This window comes from Mus pahari, chromosome 14, assembly GCF_900095145.1.
Source record: "Mus pahari chromosome 14, PAHARI_EIJ_v1.1, whole genome shotgun sequence".
NCBI lineage: Eukaryota > Metazoa > Chordata > Mammalia > Rodentia > Muridae > Mus > Mus pahari.
In genome coordinates, this window is record NC_034603.1 from 42,912,192 (window position 1) to 42,936,089 (window position 23,898).

Here is a 23,898-nt window from a genome sequence, read left to right on the forward strand (position 1 = left end):
CCGCCTGCCTCTGCCTCCCGAGTGCTGGGATTAAAGGCGTGCGCCACCACGCGTGGCGCATTCTTGTAATCATCCTCGCATCCGGAAGTTGGAAGCAAGGGGACTAGGAGTTCAAGGTCAGCCTCTACTACCTGAGACCCTATCTTTAAGAGGGAGTTGGGGTGGAACACTGCGGACAGTATAATGTGAGAGGGCGAGTTTAGAATCCTAAGTGAGATGAAGGTAGATACGTTCGGAGCAAGAGCGGGGTGGCTTTTATTAGGCATTTCTGAACACCATTATTCACTTGGACTCCGTGGAGAGAGGCATTCCAACTCTCCCTCAGACACATGTTATCAGTATGCACATCATAAACCGTCCACACTCGAACACTGTCCAAGCAGTGACACTCGAGGGCGCGCCATGTTTACACAGGCCGCCCGCCCCCTCCCGGAGTCCCAAGTTCTTGGGCTACTGCGGAGGCTACTACGTTAAACGGGGTAGAGGTCCTACCAAAGAGCCTTTCCCGAACTTGCGGGTCTAGAACCCTCCATTGGAAATAGCCCCCTTGCGACGTGCCCCTCAAGTCCCCCATCCCCCATCTAAGCAGTTTTGAGGGATCTTAAAGTGTTTGTCCCCCCCCCCCATACACCATTCGAGAGATATCACGAGAACGGGCGGCTTGAGACCCCCTCAAAAAAAAAAATCCTACACGCCACACGAGGGAGAGCTCGATTCATGTCGGCGAGTCCTCTTTTAGGAGGGAGGGACGTGCACCAGCTCTTGGGCGCTCACCGGAAATGTCCCTGCATAGCGGGGCGGAGGCATAAGCACCGTTGCAAGCACCGCGCCTCCGTGGCCCACGCTCCGCCTCTTCCCCGCACCTCCTGACCCCCGCCCACGCCATAGGGGGGGTGCCCCCAAACCGCCCACAGCTTCTTATTGGCTGCTCCATCCTCCGTGGCCAAGCCGGAGAGGCTGGGGCTCAGAGTTACTATGGTAACCAATGAGGTTCCCGGGATCTCATCTCTCAGAGGCCTTGGAGAGCTTAGCAACCGCGCGGGGCGCAGGGCGGGTGGGGGCTGCGCTCGCCGCACCCCACGCTGTCCTCGAGCCCCCACTCCCCCGCTTGAGGTAGTGGCTGAGTCACTCGCCCGGGGCCGCCGGCCGGGCCTCTAGCTGTACCAGTGAGACACCAAGGTCTTGGGCGCCCCCTAGAGGCTGCGTTTCTTTGGCAGGAGACTTCTGTGCCTGGCCTAGGCGTCTGGTCGGAGAAGTCTTCAAGGCTCACCAGGTTTCCGCGGCGGTGTGCTCCGCCTCCATCTAATCCACTTACTACTTTGTATCTCCGTACAGTGTCCATACAAGACAAGCACTGCAGTCCCACGGTGGACTCCGCAATTTCTGAGAAGAAAATTTCCTCTAGGAGAAGTGAAGAGGTACCTTGGTATCTCTGTCAAGGGATATGCCTTGGGGCTGAAGCGGAAGTGTAACGGAGCGTTGGGGGATAAGAAGGCTCCCCAGAAGTGCTCTTAGGGATGAGTTTTGACAACTCTGAGTTTTCCCACAAGCAAGGGTGTCTCTGATGTCCCCGTTTTAAATATTTTCTCTTTTTAATGGGCTTAGATCGCGCGAGTCTGGAGAAAGGCTCTGTATGTGTTTTACACAATGGAGTTTATCCGCTGGTTGACCCATAGGAGGTCGGCTGGGTCTTCAGTTCCTTCTTGTTCTATCCCTCTCCACCGATTCAAGCCCTTGTTGTATCGCTATGGGCCCAACTACATAATCCTGCCCAAGTTTCTCCCCTCTCCTCTTCTCTCCTCCTCCTCCACGCCCCCACCCCCACCACCACATTCTCAAGTCTATGGCTAGCCTCGAACCAACAAAGCCAACCGTCTACTTCCCACGTGCAAGGATGCGCACCACCATGCCCCTCCTCTTAACTTTGCTTTTCCCTTCTTCCTGAGCTCCTCCGGTCATCCTGGTGCAGCTTCCTCCTCTCCATCCATGAACGCATGACGATCCCATTTAGAGCATGGAGACAGAATCGGGCTGTTTTGGAGAACCTGTTCCTCATCGTATTTGCCTTTAGTCTATTCTGACTCCTTTAGAAAGGGGTTCCAGCCACACACACCCGCCAAGCTGTTGAGCCCCCTTAGTCTCATTCCCTCTCTTACAGGCTCTGCCTCTGCCTATTCCACCCCGCTAAGGTGGCCCCCTATGTGCCCCCTGGGCCACTGCCAAGTTGGCTCTCCGTTGCTTGTCAGGCTAGCCCTTCCTTCTGTGGATACTCCATACACGGATTTTCCGACCTCTTACAGAGGCTCTTCTGCTCATTTCTAAAGTCCAGACCACGCTCCTAACTCCCTGATCTTCCCTGCGGTTTCCACCATCTGACTGGTACCTTTCCTCCTGTGGTCCAGTCAGGAAGCCTTCCAAATCTCCCAGGCTTCTCCACCCCTCTTTCCCCAGCTCCTAGATGTCAAAGTCCAAGGTGCACTCTACTCCCCTCCTAAACCGGTCCAGTTTCATTTCCTTCCCCCCCACACACACACACACACAGACCAGGAGAGAGGGAGGGCACCACAGTGGCCAAATGGGAGTGATACCATCGCGGGGCATCTTCTGGCGTCATAGGACTGTAGGGTCTAGGAAATGAACAGTGAGGGTTGGGGCTGTCAAGGGAGGACCCCTGCGGTCCAGGCGAAAAGGACTGGGATCCTAGAACTCTCAAAGCCCCGGAAGGGGTGAGTGAATAAACACAGAACGGGGCCTCACCCTCCCTTCACTATTCTCCCCCAGCCCGTCGCCTGCAGTTCCGGAAAGTTAACCCCTTGGAGGCCAAGCCTAGGGTTACGTACTCGCCCTACCCAACCCTGCTTCCGCGTGCGCACCCTCCTCCCGCTCCAACTCCCTGTCGCTTCGTCCCGTCCTCCCCTACGCCCCCCCTCCCCGCTTGCCACTATAAATAGCCTCTTTTCCCGTTTCCTAAATTCTCTGCTGACGTCGGCAGCGCGTCAGTGTGTAGGAGCCGCGGCCGCATGAATGAGCCGCCGCACGAGTACTACGCGCGCCTATAAAAGCGGCGGCGCCGGCCGGGCTGCGGGAGGCAAGCCGGCACTGGTGCGACGCGGCCCGACAGGTAAGGACCACCGACAGTCGGAGATGGGCAGATGCGCGGACGCCATGGGAGGGCGCGGAGGGGACCGGAGGGGCGGCGGGTTGGAGGGGGACTCCGGTGTGAGGATGGGGGGTCAGAGTGGGAGGGACGAAGGTTCCTTTAAGCTTGGTGGACCAGGGGCCGGCGGCTGACCCAACCCTATGCAGCACCTGCCGGCACCCAAATGCAGACGCAGACACTCTGGAGAAACGTCAAGCGGAGAGCAGAGCCCCCGACCCCATTTCCCGAGGCTGAGCGGCTCCTGCGCCATCCTTTCAAGAAAGTGGGGAGAAGGTGCTGGCGTCTCAGGAGACGCGCCCCCTCATTTCTCCCCTGTCCGCAGAGCGGTGACTCAGCCTAGATGGCCCCGACTGACTGAGCCAGGGCGCCCACGACAGACAGACGCAAACCTCGGCCCTGCGGCTCTCTCGGGACCCCCGTCCCGCGTGCTGCCCGCATGCCCCTTCCCTGTCCTGTCCCGTCCCGTCCCATCGGACTGTCCCACTGAGCTCAGGACTTCCCGCCTCTGCAAGTGGAGCTGTCCTCTCAGGACCAGGAGGGGGCGGGGCTTCGATCAGGCCGCCCCGCCCTACCCCCCCACCGCTCCCCACCGCCGGAAATGCCTCCCCGCTGGGACATCTTTGACGTCACAGGACTCTGACGTCACGGTCGCGTGTCTGTCCGCGCGCGCTTGGGCGGAGGAGGGGGGCCTGAGAAGCAGCAGCACTCTGAACTGCGGGCGACGGGATATCCCCGCCCGGGCAGCGCGCCGGCACCTTGGCTCTAGACTGCTTACTGCCCGGGCCGCCCTCAGTAACAGTCTCCAGTCACGGCCACCGACGCCTGGCCCCGCCCCAGGACCGCCGACCCCCAGCCCCTCCGCTCCTCCTTGCGCCGCTGTCCGCGGTGCTGATGCAGTGCAAGCGCCTCCCTCGGGCACGCCTGTCCAAGGTCCCCGTGGGTTGCGGTGGGTGCTGGCCCCGCAGACACTCAAGCCACCCCCGCCGCCCGCGGTGCTGACGTCAGCCTTCAAGCCCCGCCCCCGCGTCTCCAGGGCAACCGTGGCTTTCGATTGTTACTGTGGGAACCGGAGGTAACAGTCTACAGCCATGGTCGCCCCGCAGCACGCCCACGCTCCCCACCACTCCCGAGTTCTGCCAGCCTGGGTTTAGGCAGATACAGAGCAAGAGGAGGCGGGGCGGCGACGCAACATCCGATGAGTCTGCGGAGGTGGCAAGAGGTGTGCTCAGAGAGGCGGTCTTTCAGGCTGCTGCGCATCTACCTCGGGCGCAAAAGCAAGATCTACGGAGTGTCTGAACATCCTCCTCAGTGACTGTCCTTTCTTCCCAGTCGAGGTATCGCTGCCTAAGGTGGCGAGAAAATGGGTGGTTCTGCGATAAGGATTCTTATCTCATGAATAGTGAACCTATGGGATCAAGAGTCCTGTGAGAAGGAAGAAGTCACTTTTGCCCGCAGAGAGCTGAAGGGAGAGAAGGAAGTTTTATCACACCTTTCTCCCAGAAAACCCTAGGTGAGCAGGCAGAGGAGAAAGGGCAAAAAATCCCTTTCCTGATAGAGCCATAACTCTGTCCCCAAACTTTCTCCTGAGCCATCATTAAAAGGGTCCTTAACACAGCAAGAAGCTGGCAGGCTAGTAAAGTTCACCTGGTTCCTAGTGCATTGTCTGAAGGTATCAGCCAGCAGTCTTTCCTCAACTGGTCTCTAATGCATCCCAACTTGAGATCTTCAAACGTGCCCCCAATAGGAGTACCACCACAGAGGCTGCACGTAAATACTCTGTGGCTAGGGCGGTTGAGAGACTCTCTCTGATGGGGTACTGTCTTCCATAGAGCTTTAGAAATCCTGAATGTAATGAAGATGCAGAAAACAAATAGCAGGGATAATTTGAAAAGAGGACAAACCTTTTGCAGATGGAACCCATCAGAAGATGTGATTAGAAGGTTGACTATATAATGCTTTGAGTGTTCGTTGTCCTAAAAAACATTTAGTGTAAACCATGCCTTCCTCCCCGACTTTACACATTAGAAAACAGAAGCCCAGGTTGGGCATTTAGCCTATAGAGAGTGGTCGTTTTTGCTTGCTCTTTACCAAACAGCAGACAGAGAGACCAACCAAAACCAGGAGCTGCAGTGTATACCTGAAGTCCCAGTTGCTCAGGAGCCTGGACAATAAATATGAGACTCCTGTCTCAAAACAAGGGGGGAGGGTAGTGGTGGTGATGACAACAGGCAAGAATTGGGGCTTTTGGGTCTGAATCATCCAATTTTGAGTAAGGTACTTAGCCTTTCCGTGCCTGTTTCCTCAATTGTAAAACTCAGTTTTTAGGTTAATGACAGCATTTAGACAATGGGGGGCAGGGGTGCTCGGCATAGATCTCTGAATTACAGTCTGTGCTTAGCATGCCTAAGGTCCTGGGTTTGATCCCGGCACCAAAAATAAATGAATTAGGCTATGGTGAGACATGGTTTGAATACCAGATCTTCAGAGACAGAGATAAGTGGATTCCTGTGAGTTCAAGGATAGCCAGAACTATCGTGAGACCCTGTCTCAAAAATCAGTTAGATGACAGGCTTCTATTTGTCTCATTGTCTGGTATAGTTAATTCTCAATAAACGTTATTTCTACCTTTGGACCTTATCTGCCTGGGCTGTACATAAATGTTAAGAGCACTGATTCCTCGGGGGGGGGGGGCTTTTTCTCCTCCCCAGAGGGTTTTGAGTCCCACTAGAGTCTCTTTCCTAATAACATATATTTACCAGAGACTTAAATTGTACCCAAGGCTGTAGTATGCAAATAGCTACATCAGGAATGACCAGGGGCAGACAAGTAGGTCTATAGTTTTCTCTAGGAACCCCAGGTTTAACAAGTGTTCCTTGTGTAGGAGGCCCACAGGATGTGCGTGTAGTAGCACTGAAGTTCATTCTGCATGGTGGGAAGTAACTCTCCACTTGTTGGGAACCAGAACTGTTGTGATTCTTGGGAGGGGTCTTTACTTCAAACATAGCACTTCTTTCTGTTCTACCTAATACAGTTCTGCTTGAACCCTCTCCTCTCTCTCTCTCCTGGTAGAGCCAGGGCCTAAAGACCACTCACATGAACCTTCACCTATACTTACAGGGCTACCAAGTACAAGTCATCCTGCTCCCCAGATGGAGCTGACACATGGGGGGGCTGCCAGTGACTGCCAGTGGGTCTGAGTACTGACCTGCAGATCCAGCCATTATTTACAGAAAAGCAAAGACTACTAGTAGACCAAAGCCAATGGGGTTTATAGAATTCCATCTGTTCAATCTCCTTTTGTCAAAGGAAGCAATCCCTGTAAGGCAAGAGCAAGGCACAGAGACCAACTCCCCACCCAATCTGTTACAAAGAGATCTCAAATCAATAAATGGGACTTTGGGGTATAATTCCAGTTTATCCCACTGTCTTTTGGTGGAAGTCTTTTTTTTTTTATTTGTTTTTCGAGACAGGGTTTCTCTGTGTAGCCCTGGCTGTCCTGGAACTCTGTAGACCAGGCTGGCCTCGAACTCAGAAATCTGTCTGCCTCTGCCTCCCAAGCACTGTGTCTAAAGGCGTGCACCACCACTGCCCATCCTGGAAGTCTTTTTTTTTAAGATTTATTTATTATATGTAAGTACACTGTAGCTGTCTTCAGACACTCCAGAAGAGGGCGCCAGATCTTGTTACGGGTGGTTGTGAGCCACCATGTGGTTGCTGGGATTTGAACTCAGGACCTTTGGAAGAACAGGGTGCTCTTACCCACTGAGCCATCTCATCAGCCCCCATCCTGGAAGTCTTAAGCTTTAAACTAAAGAAGCCAGAGGCCTTTGTAACTGATTCAGACTTTTACGTACGTGGAGTTCAGGGGAAGAGAATACATGGCAAAGCTCTGCCTTGGTCATCTACAGGAAGTGTTCCTGCATAGCCCTGTCTGTTCCAGAACTCCGTCTTCACACTAGGGTGGCCTCAATCTCAGAGATCTGCCTGTCTCTGCCAGCCAAGTGCTGGGATGAAAGGCATGTGCCACCGCCACCACCTGGTTGTTTTTTGAATAGGGTTTCTCTTTATAGATCAGACCATCCTCTCTGTCTGCCTGCATGTACCACCATGGCCATTGGGTCATTGACTATTTTTGTTGTTAATATTTATTTATTCTTATTTATATGAATGCACTGTAGTTGTCTTCAGACACACACTAGAGAGTGCATCCCCATTACAGATGGTTGTGAGCCACCATGTGTTTGCTGGGAATTGAACTCAGAACCTCTGGAAGAGCAGACAGTGCTCTTAACCACTGAGCCATCTCTCCAGCACCCAGGGGTCATTGCACTATCATGTGCATCCCTGGGATCTGGGACTACAGCCTCTGGAACTAAGAGCTATAGATGTTTGTGAGCTACAATGTGGATGCTGGAGACCAAGCCCAGGTCCTTTAAAAAAGCAGCCCATGTCTTTAACCACAGAACCATTTCTCTGATGTGTACCTTGAAACACTTGTGTGTCAAGGAACATATAACTCTGGGTATCTTTAATGTGACTGTTACAAGAATGACTTGGAATATCTGGCCAACTCCTGCTCAGTGACTAAGATATTGTGGTGTGGGACTAGGTAGGTACCTTGTGATGATGTCTTAGAAAAGTCAGAAAACAGCGTGCCTATGTGTGTGGCAAGATTGGGCACTGGAAGTGAGAAGAAAAATGGTAAGAGGTTAAGCTGGGAGGCTACTTAAGCTTTGGCTTTCTTAACATATCAGTAATTAGCATCATCAATTATGAATAGCAGTAATCTCAGAAACCCTGCAGATGGGTTCCTTAGGAAAAGATAGTTTACTCTGTGCTGTCTTTGGCCTCTGTCCAACACATGGTACCACTCAAGTCTTCAAGCTCAGAGTTCAGAGGGAGATGGAACAGTTATGGAAGAGAAAGCAAAGGCCAAGTCAGGGACCAAAAGAAAGCCAATTCCCAATTCTCAGGGACCAGGATGTAGGAAACCTAGAAGCAGATGGACCCAAGCAGAGCCTTGCCAAGTGTTTTCTTTCCCCAAACTCCTCAAATGTAAAACTTTCTGATTCTAAGTCACCAAGATATCTGGCTTCTTCAGTCTGGGACTTCCACAAAAGGATGGTGACATGGCTCAGCAGGTAGAGGTATGACTTGCCAAGCCCAATGATCAGAGCTCAAAAAGAACCCACATGGTTGAGACAATCGACTCCCCGCACAAGTCTGACCTCCACAAGTCTACACCCATACACACAAAAAGCAGAATTTAAAGACAGACAACAATAAATGACTTCCACCAAAAATGTGTTCTGGGGGCTCACAGCTTTGGTCTGGTGTTGCCCCAGGGTCTGTGCAGCAGGAGAAAGGCATTCATATCTAAAGCATCGCTTTATTGTTCGTCAGTCACAGGGGTGCCAGCCCCTGCTTGCCCACCACTGTCTTCTCACAGGCTCTCTGAGCTTATGTGTGTCCTGAGAAGTGACAGTTGTCTTTTAACTAGCCATGGTGAGGAGTGCACCAGGGAGGGCTGCTGGAGAAAGTGGGAGCAGTGCAGACACATTTGTCGATCCTTCATTCTGCAAACTGGTCCAAGAACTTAAGATAGGCCTGACGCTGGGATGCAGCTGCTGGAATGAAGTGACCACCAGAGTGGGTGAGGGTGACGGCTCCAAGGAACCGGCTAGCCAATTGCATACTCTCCTGAGAAGGGATGACTCGATCAGTATCCCCAAAAACATGAAGTGAAGGCAGTGACATGGGGTTCTGTAAGATGGGTTCCCTAAGGCCAAGGCCTCGGGGACAGAACCCCGACACAAGTATGATAAATCTTGGCAAGGGGAAGCGAGGATCACCTGCCTGGCCCAGGGCACACACACAAGCTGCTAGTGCAGCTCCCTGGCTGAAGCCAAGAAGTCCATCAAAGGGCCCCAGCGTGTCAAGGGCCTGTGCCACCGTTTCCAGGGCCTCCTGCAGACCCCTGCACACTTTGGGCTCTTCCAGAGCAGAGAAAACATCGGCTTCCTCTTCAGAGAACCACCAGCCTCGAGGCTGCTCCTCCGGAGAACAGGGCCCTAGAAGCAGAGGGGAGGAGAGCACAGGACCAGGGTTAGAGAGCGTGGGAGGACGAAGGCAGAGCTTGGGAAAGCGCAGCCGGGGGACTTGGGGGGCGGGAGGGACCTGGTATGGCCCGGACACAGATAAAGGAGGAAACCTGGGAGCTTAGACCAGGACGGAGTCAAATGCTAGGTGATAACTGAGAGGTCCGGGTGTGCGAAGGGCTCCGGCTTGTCTCACCCGAGTCTGGCCCCGCACCCTCGGGAGCCGCTGCCTCGGAGACCGGATGTGGTCCGCTGAGGCACACGAGCTCTGCGCGACCCCGCAGCGCCTTCCTCAGCGCTCCCGTCTTCTCACGGAAGCCCCGCTCGCTCTGCCGGAAGCCGGCTAGACACAGCACCCGCAAGGTCTGCCGTGCCGCCATACTGCAGGCCGACCGGAAGCAGGCCTTCCTAAGCGGAAGTAGAACCTGCAAGGAGGCAGGGCCCGTGCGGGGCACACCCCGAAGGCGGGGCTCCGGGAAGGCGGGGCCCTCCTAAAACAAAAAGGTGGGGCGTGGCTGCAAATACCTGCTGCTCCGGCCTGCTCAGGGAGCCGGCAAAGTAGCCTTCTGGTCGGCGCAGCTGCAACCCTCACAGGCTGGGGCTGGAGAGCCGCCTCCGGACCCCTGCGGCACCTGAGGGAGCCGACAAACCCAAGTCTCTCCACTGCGACCTCCACCGGCTCCCTTGTATTTCCCCCGCTGTCCTCAGGGCGGCGGCCGTGGACCACGTCACGCCAAGGCTGCGCCTGAAGGCTGCCTCTCTGCCCTGCTTAAAGTTGCTACCTTGTCAGATGCAGGCTGGCAGAGACCCCGGGGTGCTCGGTCCCGACCGTGGTTCACTGTCCATGGCCCTAAGGAGCTGCCAGAATAGAAATCCATGGGGTAGGGTTGCTGCCAAGAAATGTCCTTCAGGGCCACGGCTGCCTAGGGGAGAAAAGACAATGATGTCAATACTTTTTTTTTTTTGTCCCTGCATTAGCAAATTTGACCAGGGTCTATGAAGAGAGTGTATTATCATTATGCTTCAGAAAGAAAGTGTGAGGTGTAGAGACTCGCAGCTACACAGCGAGTCAGGTGTGATGGCTCATGTCTCCCAGCACTCCGTAAACTGAGACCAACAAGTCTTTTTTTTGTTTTTGTTTTTTGTTTTTGGTTTTTCGAGACAAGGTTTCTCTGTGTAGCCCTGGCTGTCCTGGAACTCACTTTGTAGACCAGGCTGGCCTCGAACTCAGAAATCCGCCTGCCTCTGCCTCCCAAGTGCTGGGATTAAAGGCGTGCGCCACCACGCCCGACTGGCCAGCAAGTCTTAAATACAAACAGAAACACTACATAGCAAGATGGTGGCTCGATCTCAGAACCGGCGACCCTAAGTGTTGCTCACCCATGCCAGCCATCTCACAACCCTCCCTCAATAGGAAGTACAGAGATTTTCAAAATGTGGTTGTTACCTCATATGGTGTCAGCAGTGGCTTGGGAAAGGCTGAACCCCAGTCAATGGAGAGGCGTGGACATGCCACCTGCACCCACCTAGGAAGGTAAGTCAGTAAGATGTGACATGAAGGTCACCTCTCTCTGGGATACCACACTGGAGAACATAACAGTGTCTCAGTATGCCCACTTGTCAGCAGGATGTACTGATCCAACTATCCTGTTGGGAAGGTAACTAACTGTAAGTGGCTGCCCTGTAAACCTAGGACTTGACCTTCACTCCCAAAACCATTGCATTAAAAGCAAAAGTGGAGCTGGACACATAGCTTAGTGGTCGAGGAAGCTGGCTGCTCCTGCAGAGGATTCAAGTTCAATTCCCAAAACCCACATAGTAGCTCACAACCATCTGAAATAAAAGGCAAGTGTGTGTGTGTGTGTGTGTGTGTGTGTGTGTGTGGTATATCATATACACTTGTACTCCAGCACTGACGAGATCTTGACAGGTGGATTGCCAGCCAGTCTACTAAGCCAGTGAGAGATCCTGTTTCAGGGGAAGAAAAAAAAAGGGGGGGGGCACCAAAGCTTCACACACACTAACACACATGCAAAAGAAAAAAAAATCCACCTTAATAGAATCAAACAAACGGTCATCAGCCCTTCACTCCATAAGCCAACTTCTGGGGACAGTTCAGTTGTAACTACCCATCTAGAACCAAGGTTTGTACACTGCACTCTCAGACTCATTCCCACCAGACTATGATGGCTAGACAATGCAGGCGGCCCATGGTCAAGGGTGGCCCCTGCTAGGTAAGTTCTTGATAAATATTAAGATTTCACGACCACATATCCAATTCCCATTGGCTGTAACCTTAAGTCTGTGCTGGCCAGAACCTGGTTTCTAAGCTCCCATTAGCTGGTCACCATACACGGGTAAGGTGGGGACTCACACATCCACCCCAGGAAGTAGACTGAGCTTGCTGGGGAAGATCTCCGAGAGCAGCAGCCTCACGAAAGGGAGTCCCAAGCCTCTGAGCTGAGATTCCAAGTGCTGCCGAGAGAGGGAGGCCAAGCAGGAGCTTCTGAGATGAAGTGGTCAAAGCTAGATACTCCAGCCACCTGCCTGTCAGCCCCCTTCCTCCTGATGCTGAGCCCTCTCACCTCCAGGATCCTGGGACTGCCCTGGCGGCCCAAAGTGCCCAGAATAAGGCCCCAGGACTTGGCTGAGCGTGCAGCAGCAATGGCTTCTTGGCGAGTGGCCTGCATGCGCTGATGGTCATAGTATTCTCTGGATAGGACTTTGCTATATGGGTCGTACCTGGAAAAGTTGTCAGGATCACTGTGACAGCCCAGAGTCAGCTAAGTGGTCCCCTGACACAGGATCTAAAGAGAGATTTAGGAAATCTGGCCCTAGCTGGAAACAAGGATTATTACTGAGATCAGCCCTACAGCTAGGGCAGGCAAGAGCAAGGGAGTGTTTTAAGAGCTTGGGGGTGACTCCCGGGTAGGCAACATCAGTCCGGGGTCTAAATTCCAGATGTGCTTCAGTCATGAGGGGAATGAGGGAATGAGGGGTAGTTCAGCCTAATGAGGGCCGCCAGGGCAGAGGCTCTCATCCTGCCATACATGGTCAGCCCTCCCCAGCCCATACCGGTAAGCAGGTATATTAGGGTTGGCAATCATGACAGACTCCAGATGAAAGCGGCCATCTCCAAGATACCTGCAGGGTGGGAAGAGTGTGTAAGTGCAGTAATGGAACAGCAAGGGGTGCCCTGGCTTACAGGTCTGGAGACTGAGTTCTCAGTCACCAGTGCTGCTGAGTCAGCGAGACTGATGACAGCTCATCTCTTCAGGCCTCTCATATGTCCAACAAGGACTGGACAGAGACGCCTAGGAGACAGCTGTGTGATGCAACAGCTTCCGTGGCAAGTGCCAAGGCCAAAGAAAGGCCACCTGGGCCCAAGAGCATAATTTGAAAGCTGAGGGAGCGTTTCTCTTTTATTCAGCTCAACATAGACATAGAGGTTGTGTTTAAGATGTCTGTGCTCAGGGCTGGAGAGATAGACGGCTCACTGGTTAAGAGCACTGGCTGCTCTTTCGGAGGACCTGGGTTTAATTCCTAGCACCTACACAGTGACTCACAGCCACTTGTAACTCCTTTTCTAGAGAATATGATGCATGGACCAGGCACATATGTGGCAGACATACATGAAGGCAAAACATTCATGCAATAAAGAGTGGTGGTATCTCACAGAAGATGGAGGTGGGTCTCTGAATCTGAGGCCAGCCTGGTCTACAGATGAACTCCAGGATAGCCAGGGCTACACAGAGAAACCCTGTCTAGGAAATCCAAAATGAACAAATAAAAATAAAGATATAAAATTTAAAAATCTATGTTATATAGGCTGTAGAAGAGGTTCCAGGTACACACTGGCTATTCTTGGACCACACCCAGCACTGATATAGTACAAAGTTATACTTTCTGAGTCCCAGATCTAAAGTAAGTACCTAAAACACCTATGCTATTGCCGTCTTACAGGAGGTAAGCCCAAGTTTCAAAGACTCTAATGCACTGCTCAAGCCAGACCTATCGGCTCACGTCTTTAATCCCAGCAGTTGAGAGGCAGAAGCTGGGGGTCTCTGTGAAGTTGAGGCCAGCCTGGGCTATACAGTGAGTTCCAGAACAGCAAAGGCTACTCAGTAAGACAAAAGAAAACCCACTTGCTCAAAGCTCAAAAGCTATCAAGCAGTGTTTTTAAGATTGGATACCAGGTTTCACCGCCAGGCCACACAGAACATACCCTCAGAGACACCCTCACTCAGTACCGTCCTAGGACCTGCAGAGGGCAGGGCCTGTAAGATAAATCACCCATAGCACCCGCTTCTTTCTCTCTTGGAGAGCATAACTCCTGAGGCCAACACTCAACCTCCCTCAACATGCACCTCGAGGCCGCAGAGGGTGGGTATCCATTATGCTGGCACAAGTTCATGGGGAATGGCCCTCAGGGAGCAGGGCTGCCAGGCCTGGGCTGTGCAAGTCCTGTGTGGGGGCCTAAGGGCAGGAGTATCCTATGTGGGTGTAGCCAAACATGTGGGACCAGTCCCCAAAGCCTCCAGGGGTGGGGCTGAGTCCCAGTGCCCCTCCTTCCCTTCTTGCCACTAGCTAGGAAAGGACTCCCATCCCCAGTCCCAGCCGGAGAAGCTGTCGGCTGCGAGGCTGCATTCACACAACATTAAGCATTTCCATTACCTAAAATAATTAGGCGGCAGGAGACACGCTGCTCCTGCTTGTTAGCTGTCCGGATGCTAAATTAATGGGGCTGCAGCCTGGGCGTGCCCATCCATCTTCTCCAATTACATTCTCTCCATTTCTACCCACCCTGATCCCCCCATCAGGCCCTCTGAGTTCTGAGTTCTGTCTCCACCCTCAACACGGCCTTCTGGATGAAGGATAGACCGCTGGAGAGTGCAAGTGAACTTGAAGTGTGGTCCCCACATAGGCCCTATCTTCCAAGGTGACCTTGAGCACACAGGTTCGGAACTTTAGACTAGCCTCTTTCCCTGAGTATGACATCTTTTGAATGTCTCTACAAACTAGCCCCCACTTTTCACTTACACAACAGCTTCCACCTCCTTGGGTAGCCGAGGGGATGTGCAGCCTAGGATCTCCCCAGGGGACAGGGGCTTGCACTGTGGGACACTGACGTGATAATCAGCTTTCAGCTCCTGTGCAGCTGCCTGTATTGATAATGAAGGAAAGGAAGCTGGGAGAAAGTCAGGGCCAGAGGAACAGCCCAGAGCACCAGGCCCGGGAGCCAGGAGCACCCTGGAGCAGCCTCTCCACCCCACACAATGCTAGCTGATCTACTTACCTGTAAGGTTGACACAAACTGAATGGTGCTGACCAGAGCGAGTGAGCTGCCTGGGGTAAAGGTGAGGCGGACCGAGTCCAGAAGGTGGGCAGTGTCTATCCGGATATCCACAAAGACATACAAGACTCGGAAGTCTTGAACAGAGGTGTCCATGGGGACTACAGAGAAGAGTTCAAAACAAGCGTTCTGAAAGGCAGGAGGAGCAAGGATCCTGGCCCAGGCCCAATCTCAAGAGCAGCCAGGGCTTCAGCCTGAGAGGGATTTGGGAGAGGGGAGGGTCTTCATTCTCATCTCAGCTGGGTACCCAGCCTGTTCTCCCCTAACAGCCTTTCACACACCTGTATCTGCCAGGTGTGCTTACCCACACCTATGAGCCAGCAGCTGGGAGGCTGAAACAGGAGCGCAGCTGTTAGGTTCCAGGTCTCCCTGGGCTAGAGAGTTAGACTGTCTCAGAATCCAACCCAACCCAAACAAACAAGAACACCAAACATGCACATCTGAGACAGTAGCATGATTCCCAGCCAAATCCAAAGGAAAGGGCAAACTGCAAAGCAGAAAGACCAAGGCCACCCTGGGAGCCGGGAGGGATTTTGTCCTTGCAAGTACACAATAGAGAAGAGCAGCCTGCAGCCTGCCTCTCTGCCAGAATTCTGGGGTCCCAGCCCACCATACCTAGACAGCTGTGACCATAGTGCACCAGGAAGTCAACTCCCAAGGCCCTTGCAGTGAAGTCGTCCACACAGCAAGCCCCATAGGTGACGTCACCCATCACCATCACCTCAGCCTCTGTGAACCTGTGGGGTGGGGTTGCGGAACAGTGGAACAGAGACACAGTTTGAGATGGGAGACAGTCCTCACTCTGGAGGTGTTTCAGGACCCAGATCTCCTTGAGTTGGCAGCTGCCAACCAAGAGTAGGAGGGGTACATCTGCCACCTCCCTCAGCCCTGGCAGCAGCTCCTGGAACAGTTGCTATGTGAAGATACGTCTGCAGCACCCTGTCCAGCCTTAGACTGCAAGACCCCCTAGCCCTCAGAAGTGCATGTGCATAGTCCAGACAGACCCCTGAGACTGTGACTTATCCTCCCCAGGGCAGGTAAAGATTCCCCGACAAACTCTGGCATTATTGTTTGTGGAGGCGTAGATGTATGTGGAGGCATGGCCTCCCCTTGCCCAGACCCCACCAGCTTCCCACCCATAGGTAAGGCCATGAGTGGCCAGGATGGGGAGGACCCATGCGCAGCTCCCCCACAGCACATGGTGCTGCCCACACTCCTCATGCAATCAGGAAGAGTGGGCTCTGGACAGCACATTGTTTTGAGATCTGCTGCCAGGACTGAATCACTGGGGGACAGGGTGGTAGAAAAGACCCTGCACCCCCAAACTCACCGCTGGGACAGAGCAGGAGGCTTAGCTCTCCTTGGAAGACACCATACCTGGGCATAGATGCTGGCTCTGCGGCAGGGCTTCCCCAATCTTCCTCTGGGGTGCAGTGGGGGGAAGCTGAACTGCTGCCAGTCTGCCCCCTCCTCCACCCCCTTCCCCAAATCAGGCTGTGCACAGAAGCAGATTATTCAGCTCCTTAGAATGCAGCCCAGGCTCTGAGTCAGCCAGAGCACTTAATTTTTTATAGATTAAAATGTATGCAAATTGGCCTGAGCCCCAGAGAGCATCCCCAAGGGGCAAGAGGGTGGGAGCAGGGAAGTGGGTCTGTGGTGGTGGGGAGGGAGAAGGGCGAGGGCAGCAGCAGGGAAGTAGGAGGTTCCCAGCACGAGGTGACCTCCCCTTTCTGCATTCCCCCTCCCTGTGCTCATGCTGGCTCCAGATGGCTGAGCACTGCTCCCCCCAACCCCCAGCAATGGTTCATTGTCATGAAGAAACTTAGAAGGAGGGGGCAGAGGAACTGAATATCTTTCCCTAGGCATCTCTCACCTCTGCCACCCACCTACTCCCACCCAAATTGAGCCTGAGAAAGATACCCTCTTCAAACTCCCCAGCCTCTCATCCCTCCACTCTGCCCCAACCCTTGACAGCCAGACCCTCACCCATTTAGGGTTAGCTTTTTTAGGTTCCTCCCAGATGCTACCATTTGCTCTGGCCTAGAAACGGAAATTAACTTCTTTGCCCTTGCTCAGGCTATATAAGGGAAGGGAAATGGACAAGCCAAGTTAGCAACCTGGGAATTTTGTTTCCAGTTTTCCCTTTTGTGTATATATACATGTTTGTAGGGGGCTTAGGGGCTAGCCAGTGGTCCAGGAGGAGGCTCAGGGGTTAGCCAGTGGTCCAGGAGGAGGCTCAGGGGCTAGCCAGCGGTCCAGGAGGAGGCTCAGGGGCTAGCCAGTGGTCCAGGAGGAGGCTCAGGGGCTAGCCAGCGGTCCAGGAGGAGGCTCAGGGGTTAGCCAATAGTCCAGGAGAGAAAAATTATGCCAACAGACATAACTATATTCAGCATGCTCTCCAGTGCCCAAGCCTCACCTTTCCAAGATATCCACAATGGTGCAGGCAAAGAGTAGGAGGCCTTCTGGCATTTGTAAGGCCACTGCAAGACAGATGAAAGGCAGAGAGCTAGATGAGGTTGGGACAGGACTGGCCCCATGTCAGGGCAGGCAACCTTTCCAACCTCACCACAGCTCCACCCTTTGAGGGCTCACCCTTCTTGGCCTGGGCCTGTTGGATCCTCCAGATGGTCTTAGGGATCTCAAAATTGTAGTTAGAAGGCAGAGCCTGGACAGCAGCCTGTAGCTGGGGATTGTTCAGGATCTCAAGGGGGATCTGATTGGCCAGTCGCCCCCGAGAGATGCGACCTAGAAAAAACATTAAGGCCTGAGTCTACATCTGCCCTAGAGCCACTTAATCTGTTAACTCTGAGTTGAAGGCTCAGATTCCACACACAAAGGATATCCACCCAGCTTCTGCCCTAACTGAATTCATCCTACAGACAGAGACAGCCCATAAACCAGGGGGGAATCTGCATGATTAATTTCTGTGCTGCGAGGTTACTAGCAGTCATAAATGGGGGCATGGCTCACCCCTCAGGACTAGAGATGACACAAAAAAGACTAAAAAGCAGAGGAGTCACACAACTCAAGTCCCATCGATTTGGCCCAAGTTGCTTAATCCACACTTTTGTCCCTCTCCTCATTTAAAAGAATAATAAAGCCAGGCATGGGGCTGGTGAGATGGCTCAGTGGGTAAGAGCACCCGACTACTCTTCCAAAGGTCCAGAGTTCAAATCCCAGCAACCACATGGTGGCTCACAACCATCCATAACAAGATCTGATGCCCTCTTCTGGAGTGTCTGAAGACAGCTACAGTGTACTTACATATAGTAAATAAATAAATCTTTAAAAAAATAAAATAAAATAAAGCCAGGCATGGTATGCACATCTATGATCCCAGCATTCAAGAAGATGAGGCACGCCTTTAATCGCAGCACTTGGGAGGCAGAGGCAGGTGGATTTCTGAGTTCAAGGCCAGCCAGGGCTACATAGAGAAACCCTGTCTTGAAACCCCCCCCCCCAAAAAAAGAAGAAGCTGAGGCAAGAGGATCAAGATGTCAGTAAAGTAAACAAGACCTTGTCCTCCCCTCCTTCCCCCCCCTAAAGTCAACAAGACCTTGTCCTCCCCTCCTTCCCCCCCAGTAAAGTCAACAAGACCTTGTCCTCCCTTCCTTCCCCCCCCAGTAAAGTCAACAAGACCTTGTCCTCCCCTCCTCCCCCCCCAAGTAAAGTCAACAAGACCTTGCCCTCCCCTCCTTCCCCCCCCCAGTAAAGTCAACAAGACCTTGTCCTCCCCTCCTTCCCCCCAGTAAAGTCAACAAGACCTTGTCCTCCCCTCCTTCCCCCCCCAGTAAAGTCAACAAGACCTTGCCCTCCCCTCCTTCCCCCCCCCAGTAAAGTCAACAAGACCTTGCCCTCCCCTCCTTCCCCCCCCAGTAAAGTCAACAAGACCTTGTCCTCCCCTCCTTCCCCCCAGTAAAGTCAACAAGACCTTGTCCTCCCCTCCTTCCCCCAAAAAAATTCGGGGCTGGGGAGATGGCTCAGCAGTTAAGACCACTCACTGGCTGCTCTTCCAGAGATGCTGAGTTCAATTTGCAAAACCCACATAGTGGCTGACAACCATCTATAAAGGGATCTGATACCCACTTCTGTCCACAGGCATACATGCAAACAGAACACTCATAGACATAAAGCTTTTCGTTTTGTTTTGTTTTTTTGTTTTTGTTTTGGTTTTTGAGACAGGGTTTATCTGTGTAGCCCTGGCTGTCCTGGAACTCACTCTGTAGACCAGGCTGGCCTTGAACTCAGAAATCCGCCTGCCTCTGCCCCCTGAGTGCTGGGATCGGAGGTGTGCGCCACCACTGCCTGGCAAAAACTTTTTTTAAATTAAAAAAAAAAAAAAAAAGGTGGAGAACAAGATACCTGATATAGACCTCTGGTTTCTAAACACACACAGACACACGCACATACACAGAGTCACATGCATACACAATTTAGTCAGGTATGGTACAATGAGACTGTGTCAAAGTGAAAAGTAAGGGTATAGGCCGGGTGTGGTGGCGCACACCTTTAATCTCAGTACTCCAGTACTCCGGAGGCAGAGGCAAGTGGATTTCTGAGTTCGAGGCCAGCCTGGTCTACAAAGTGAGTTCCAGGACAGCCAGGGCTACACAGAGAAACCCTGTCTCAAAAAACCAAGAAAAAAATAAATAAATAAAGGTATAGCACAGACTGCTTGCTTGGAAAAGGCCCTGGGTTCAATCCCCAGTGTGTGGGTGTGCATGTGTGCCACATCAGTGAGAGTGTGTATGTGTGTGTGTGTGTAATTTTTAAATTTTGGTGGTGGTCATGGTGGATGTCTAGGCCACCATGTTTGAGACCCTGTCTCAAAACAGCCACCACTGGGGGTGGAACAGTTCAGTCCTGTAGAACTTGCTCCTTTTCTAGAAGTCAGACTTTGATTTCCAGCACCCGCATTGGGCAGCTGTAACTCTAGCTCCAGAGGAATCAGATACAGTCTTCCAACAGCTTCTAGTACACACACAGGTGTCACACACATAAATAATAAAACAAGTCATTAATAAGTCCCCTGGTCCTTAGTCCTTATGTTCATCCTAGGAAGGGCAGAAAGAACACACTTTAGTGTGCCAGTGGACAGATTACACCTTAGGAGTTAACACTCTAGCCTGAGCAGAGATATACAAATAAACCCTCGAACAGAAAAACCACTGAAGCCGGGCGTGGTGGCGCACGCCTTTAATCCCAGCACTCGGGAGGCAGAGGCAGGCGGATTTCTGAGTTCGAGGCCAGCCTGGTCTACAGAGTGAGTTCCAGGATAGCCAGGGCTACACAGAGAAACCCTGTCTCGAAAAACAAAAAAACAAAAACAAAAAAAAAAAAAAAAAAAAAAAAAAAAAAAAAAAAAAGAAAAAAAAGAAAAACTACTGAAACCAGAGGGATAGCTTAATGGGTAAAGGTGCCAAGCCTCAGGACCTATCCAACCCTGTGGATCCATCCACATGGAAGAAACTCACTCCACTAGTTACTCTATGACTTCCACAGGCACTGTGACACATAATGTAAAATAAATGAATGTTAAAATTTTCTAATTCATTTTTTTTTGGGGGGGGGGTTGGAAAAAAAAAAAAAACTGAGTCGGGCAGTGGTGGCATACACCTTTGATCCCAGGACTCAGGAAGCAGAGGCAGGCGGATCTCTGCGAATTCGAGCCCGACCTGATCGGCAGTGAGTTCCAAGACAGTCAGCGCAACTACATAGAGAAACCCTGTCTCAAAAAACAAAAACATGCCGGGCAGTGGTAGCCCACACCTTTAATCCCAGCACTTGGGAAGTAGAGGAAGGCGGATTTCTGAGTTCGAGGTCAGCCAGAACTACAGAGAGAAACCCTGTCTGGGGGGGGGGGAACCAACAACAACAAAACAAAACAAAACCTGAGGCTCTTCAGCAAGCCTTATCCTGAACTTCCCACTCTAGGAGCCAAAAAGTTTGGAAAAGTCGTTTAGTCATCCCATACCTCAGAACCTTTATTGTGTGCCCGAACTTCTTGCTAGGGCCCCTATGAAAGGGAGGGATCCTCCCAGACCTGTGCTGTTCTCTACTGTGGTAGGAGGGTGCGTTGAACTCCATAACCTGGGAAGGCTGGGGCCCTGACATCGCGTTTGAATATTACCACTGTTAGAGCGATGGGTCAGTTTCACGGCCTTGGACAACGAGCCTGGACTCGTCGGCTTCCCTACAGAATCTCTTCGGACAAGTCCAAATCTCTGGTGGGCTTTTGGGCACAGCAGGTGCTAGTACAGAGAGCAGTAGGCACCTCCCCCTTTATCAAGGTTGTCACGTTTGAATTTGTATCCCCCGCCCCTCCAGTTGAGTAGGGATCAGGGCCAGGGCAGTACTCTCGTCCCTCCACCTAGCACAAGGCTGGCAATTACTGGGCGCCGGCTAGTGCCTGGTAAAGGACACCAAACTCCTCTCCGCATAAATAAAAGTATATCTTCCGAGTCCACCTTAAAATGAAGCGCACCGTGGTCCCTTCCCTCCCGTCGGATCTGTCCTGTACCTTCACTCTTCCGGGTCTGTCTGCTAGCTGGGATGGGGCATAGTTTCGCCTTGTGGAAAATAAACTCCCAGGAGTGGCAGTCCCAGGGAAAAGACCGGTCCCTGGGTCTGGTGATGAGAGCTCAGAAGTTTTAACAGCATGACACTCTCCGGTCTCAAGGGGAAAGGTGTCACCTCCCGTCCTGTTCCTGACCTGGGGGTCCCACCAGAGATGTGAGGTCTGGAGGTCACAGCGTTGCTGCACCCACCTCTGCCAGAGCCGACTCGGCTTCCTGGCTCCGGAGTCTCGGACACAACCAGCGCCGCCATCACCCAAGAGCCCACGTGGGGAACAAAAAGACAGCGCTGGAAGAGCGCGGAGAGCGCAGGTAGCACAATCGACCGCCGAGCCGCCGAGCCGAGGGCGGAGATTCTAACAGGGCGGTGACTAAAAGGAGAAGAGGGCGGTGCTACAATGGGCACCGGTTGGTACAAAAGGTCTGGACTCTCAAGCCTCTCTGCGTCCCCTAGTGGTCCCCCTTGCTCCCAGGCTCTTCTCTAACCTGGTTCAAAGCTGTTACTCCCAGATGAGTGTGCCTAAAGGAGTTCTGCGACCTACCAGGCCTTCCTGTTGCTCCCCGTTTCTTTCCTTGTAAAGTGTAGTCTGTCAGCTCACACGGGCACATTCTCTATCTCAGAGACCTCTGCTGTCCCAGCAAGATGGAGCCTTAACGCCTACCAGCCCAGCTCCCAAGCTGAGAGTCTAGTGTGAATTTCTATGTACCCAGAGTGTAGAGGGTCGACATGGAGCAAGCCGGTACTCAAGGGAAAAGCTGGAAACTGGAAAGGCTTTCTTGGAAGGATAAGGCAGCCTAAGGCCTCAATTCCCTAAACCTCCTGGGTCTTGCCCTCTCTAGTCTGTCCTTCAGGCTATAGCCTTTTTTCTGATCGGTGGACAGCACTCCTGGGACCCCAAAGAGAAGGCAGAGCAGTCAGCAAGACAGCCTTGACCTTTGGCAGAACAAAGCACCTGCCGGGCTTACCCTCAGCCTTGTGCAGCATGGTCACCGGCACTCTGAACCCCCACTCCCATCCTCCTCTCTCTGCAGTGGTGAGCGCAGCTGTCCCTTTAAGGCAGCTCTGTGGCCTCAGGCTCCCCTGGAGGCCCTCCCTGCTTGGAAACCCCTAATTAAGGTGCAGAGAGATGTAAAAACAAGCAGCCAGGTACCAGCCTTGCCCGAGAGGCTGGGAGGCCTCTCAGAGAAGGGGGGAGGCAGACTGGGAATGAGCAGCCAAGGGAAGCAATGGAAAGGGTCGATGCCCCTTCAGTCTCTGCAACTCTTAAGACGGATGTAGCTTGACCCAGAATGTGCTCATCAAGGAACAATCGTTCACCTCAATAAGAGTCCAGCCTGGGCTTCCTGTGGACACCTTCCGTTCTAGCTTTAGCTTCAAGTTCTAGGGTGGAAAGATCGGTGCCAATGGCCCAGTGGCTTCTCCCCAGCAGCCCTCTCATCTCCTGGGACCTTTACCTGATCAGAGGTATGCACCGTCTCCTAACATTGCTGTATAGCTTCTGTCACACATGAGCAGCCCTGCCCCCACTTAGGAAACCAGATGATACAGGATGAAGGCTGCAGTGCAAAACCATCATGACTGTGTCCCCAAGACCTTTCCTAGCAGGACAGCGGTATCTGGCAATCAGCTTGGGGCTGAGGACACTTCCATCTGTCCGTGAGGGTCCCCCCTTCCCGAGTTACTCAGCAGTCTGAGTAATTACTGCCTGATGACAAGACAGGCTCAATGTAACCCCTCTCCCCCATTACACCACAACACCCACCAACAGCCACCCCCATTCCCTGGCTGGACTCCAAGTCAACATCCAGCCCTCCTAAATCCCAAAATAACTGCTTCTCACACTCACACCGCCCAAGTCTGCCCAATATATTGGAGTCCGTGGGGCAAGGGGGTCATGGGGAGGCGGCACGGGAAGGTGGGGAAGTGAATAGCAAAGCCTTCATGCAGCCCACAGTTTAGTACTGATTACTGGGTGCTGTTGAGCAAGTCAGCTAGCCTCTCTGGGCCTTAGTTTTATGGAGTGTATTCACAGCTCCGTCCTAGAGTTTAGTTTGCCAGGGCTCAGGTGGTGCCGGTTCCTGCAGCTGGCAGGAACTAAGGAATATCTCACTTTGTGTTCCCAACCCTAGAAGGACCAAGCTGAAGAATGCTCTAAATAAGGTTACTTCAAACATTTATGCATTCTTTCCTCTCCAGGTATCTTCTCTCCACCTATTGAACCCAGACTTTCTGAGGGAGAATCATCAGATCTGATTCTCCCTCACACTCAGCTCAAACGGGGGGGGGGACCTTAGGGTACTGAGTATCTGTATTCGTGCCAATAATGGCCTTGCTTCTGACTTCCGATCACCCCGCCAAGTTTACTCCACAGAGAACTTAGATCTCTGGTTAGATGGCAGCTGTCACGTCAGCTCCACTTCCACCCCATCCCCCACTCGCATCCCGGATCAGCTCCAGAGCAACATCCTCTTTGTCTTTCTTCAAGACACTTCCATCATCTGAACTTTTCTCCTTTGGTCCTATTAGAGTATAAACTCAAGGAGGACAGGGACCTTTTCTTTTTTACTGGCTGAATTTCCACATAGTGTAATACACATAACTCAATATGTTCAACGAGTGACCCGGCCCAGTCTTTTTCCTCTTAAGGAGTCCTTCTTATCCCAGGCCAGTAGGGGGTGCCGGCCTCCAACTAGGATCTCTGCTGGCTTGAA

General features: G+C 52.6%; 3 protein-coding genes across 4 annotated transcripts in view; 1 reads left to right on the forward strand and 2 right to left on the reverse strand.

Annotated features, from left to right (window-relative positions):
* LOC115065362 (zinc finger protein ZFPM1-like) overlaps positions 1-5,851 on the forward strand; it is a 6,457-nt gene extending 606 nt beyond the window's left edge. Inside the window, exons 2-3 of the mRNA XM_029546123.1 lie at positions 3,063-3,121; positions 3,483-5,851. Of these exons, the coding sequence (XP_029401983.1) occupies positions 3,063-3,121; positions 3,483-4,236 (813 nt within the window). The 3' untranslated portion in view covers positions 4,237-5,851. The remainder of the gene's footprint in view (positions 1-3,062; positions 3,122-3,482) is intronic.
* A 2,633-nt stretch (positions 5,852-8,484) lies between these two features.
* Positions 8,485-9,647, reverse strand: Ovca2 (OVCA2 serine hydrolase domain containing). Its single transcript, XM_021212450.2, has 2 exons — positions 9,455-9,647; positions 8,485-9,231 (listed from the first exon to the last, which is right to left on the reverse strand). The coding sequence occupies exons 1-2, from the start codon at positions 9,636-9,638 to the stop codon at positions 8,732-8,734; spliced, it is 684 nt and encodes a 227-aa protein (XP_021068109.1). The 5' UTR covers positions 9,639-9,647; the 3' UTR covers positions 8,485-8,731.
* On the reverse strand, positions 8,535-21,460 carry Dph1 (diphthamide biosynthesis 1). 2 transcript variants are annotated; one of them, XM_021212449.1, is made up of 13 exons: positions 21,379-21,460; positions 17,204-17,356; positions 17,028-17,091; positions 15,227-15,348; positions 14,555-14,712; positions 14,299-14,420; positions 12,334-12,402; positions 11,844-12,000; positions 11,633-11,733; positions 10,706-10,784; positions 10,041-10,181; positions 9,784-9,890; positions 8,535-9,231 (listed from the first exon to the last, which is right to left on the reverse strand). In XM_021212449.1, the coding sequence occupies exons 1-12, from the start codon at positions 21,437-21,439 to the stop codon at positions 9,801-9,803; spliced, it is 1,317 nt and encodes a 438-aa protein (XP_021068108.1). In that variant the 5' UTR covers positions 21,440-21,460; the 3' UTR covers positions 8,535-9,231; positions 9,784-9,800. The 2 variants fall into 2 exon arrangements, 1 of the variants encoding a protein (XP_021068108.1); XR_003845165.1 differs by having other exon boundaries at positions 9,455-10,181; positions 21,379-21,441.
* Between the last annotated feature and the right edge of the window lie 2,438 nt (positions 21,461-23,898).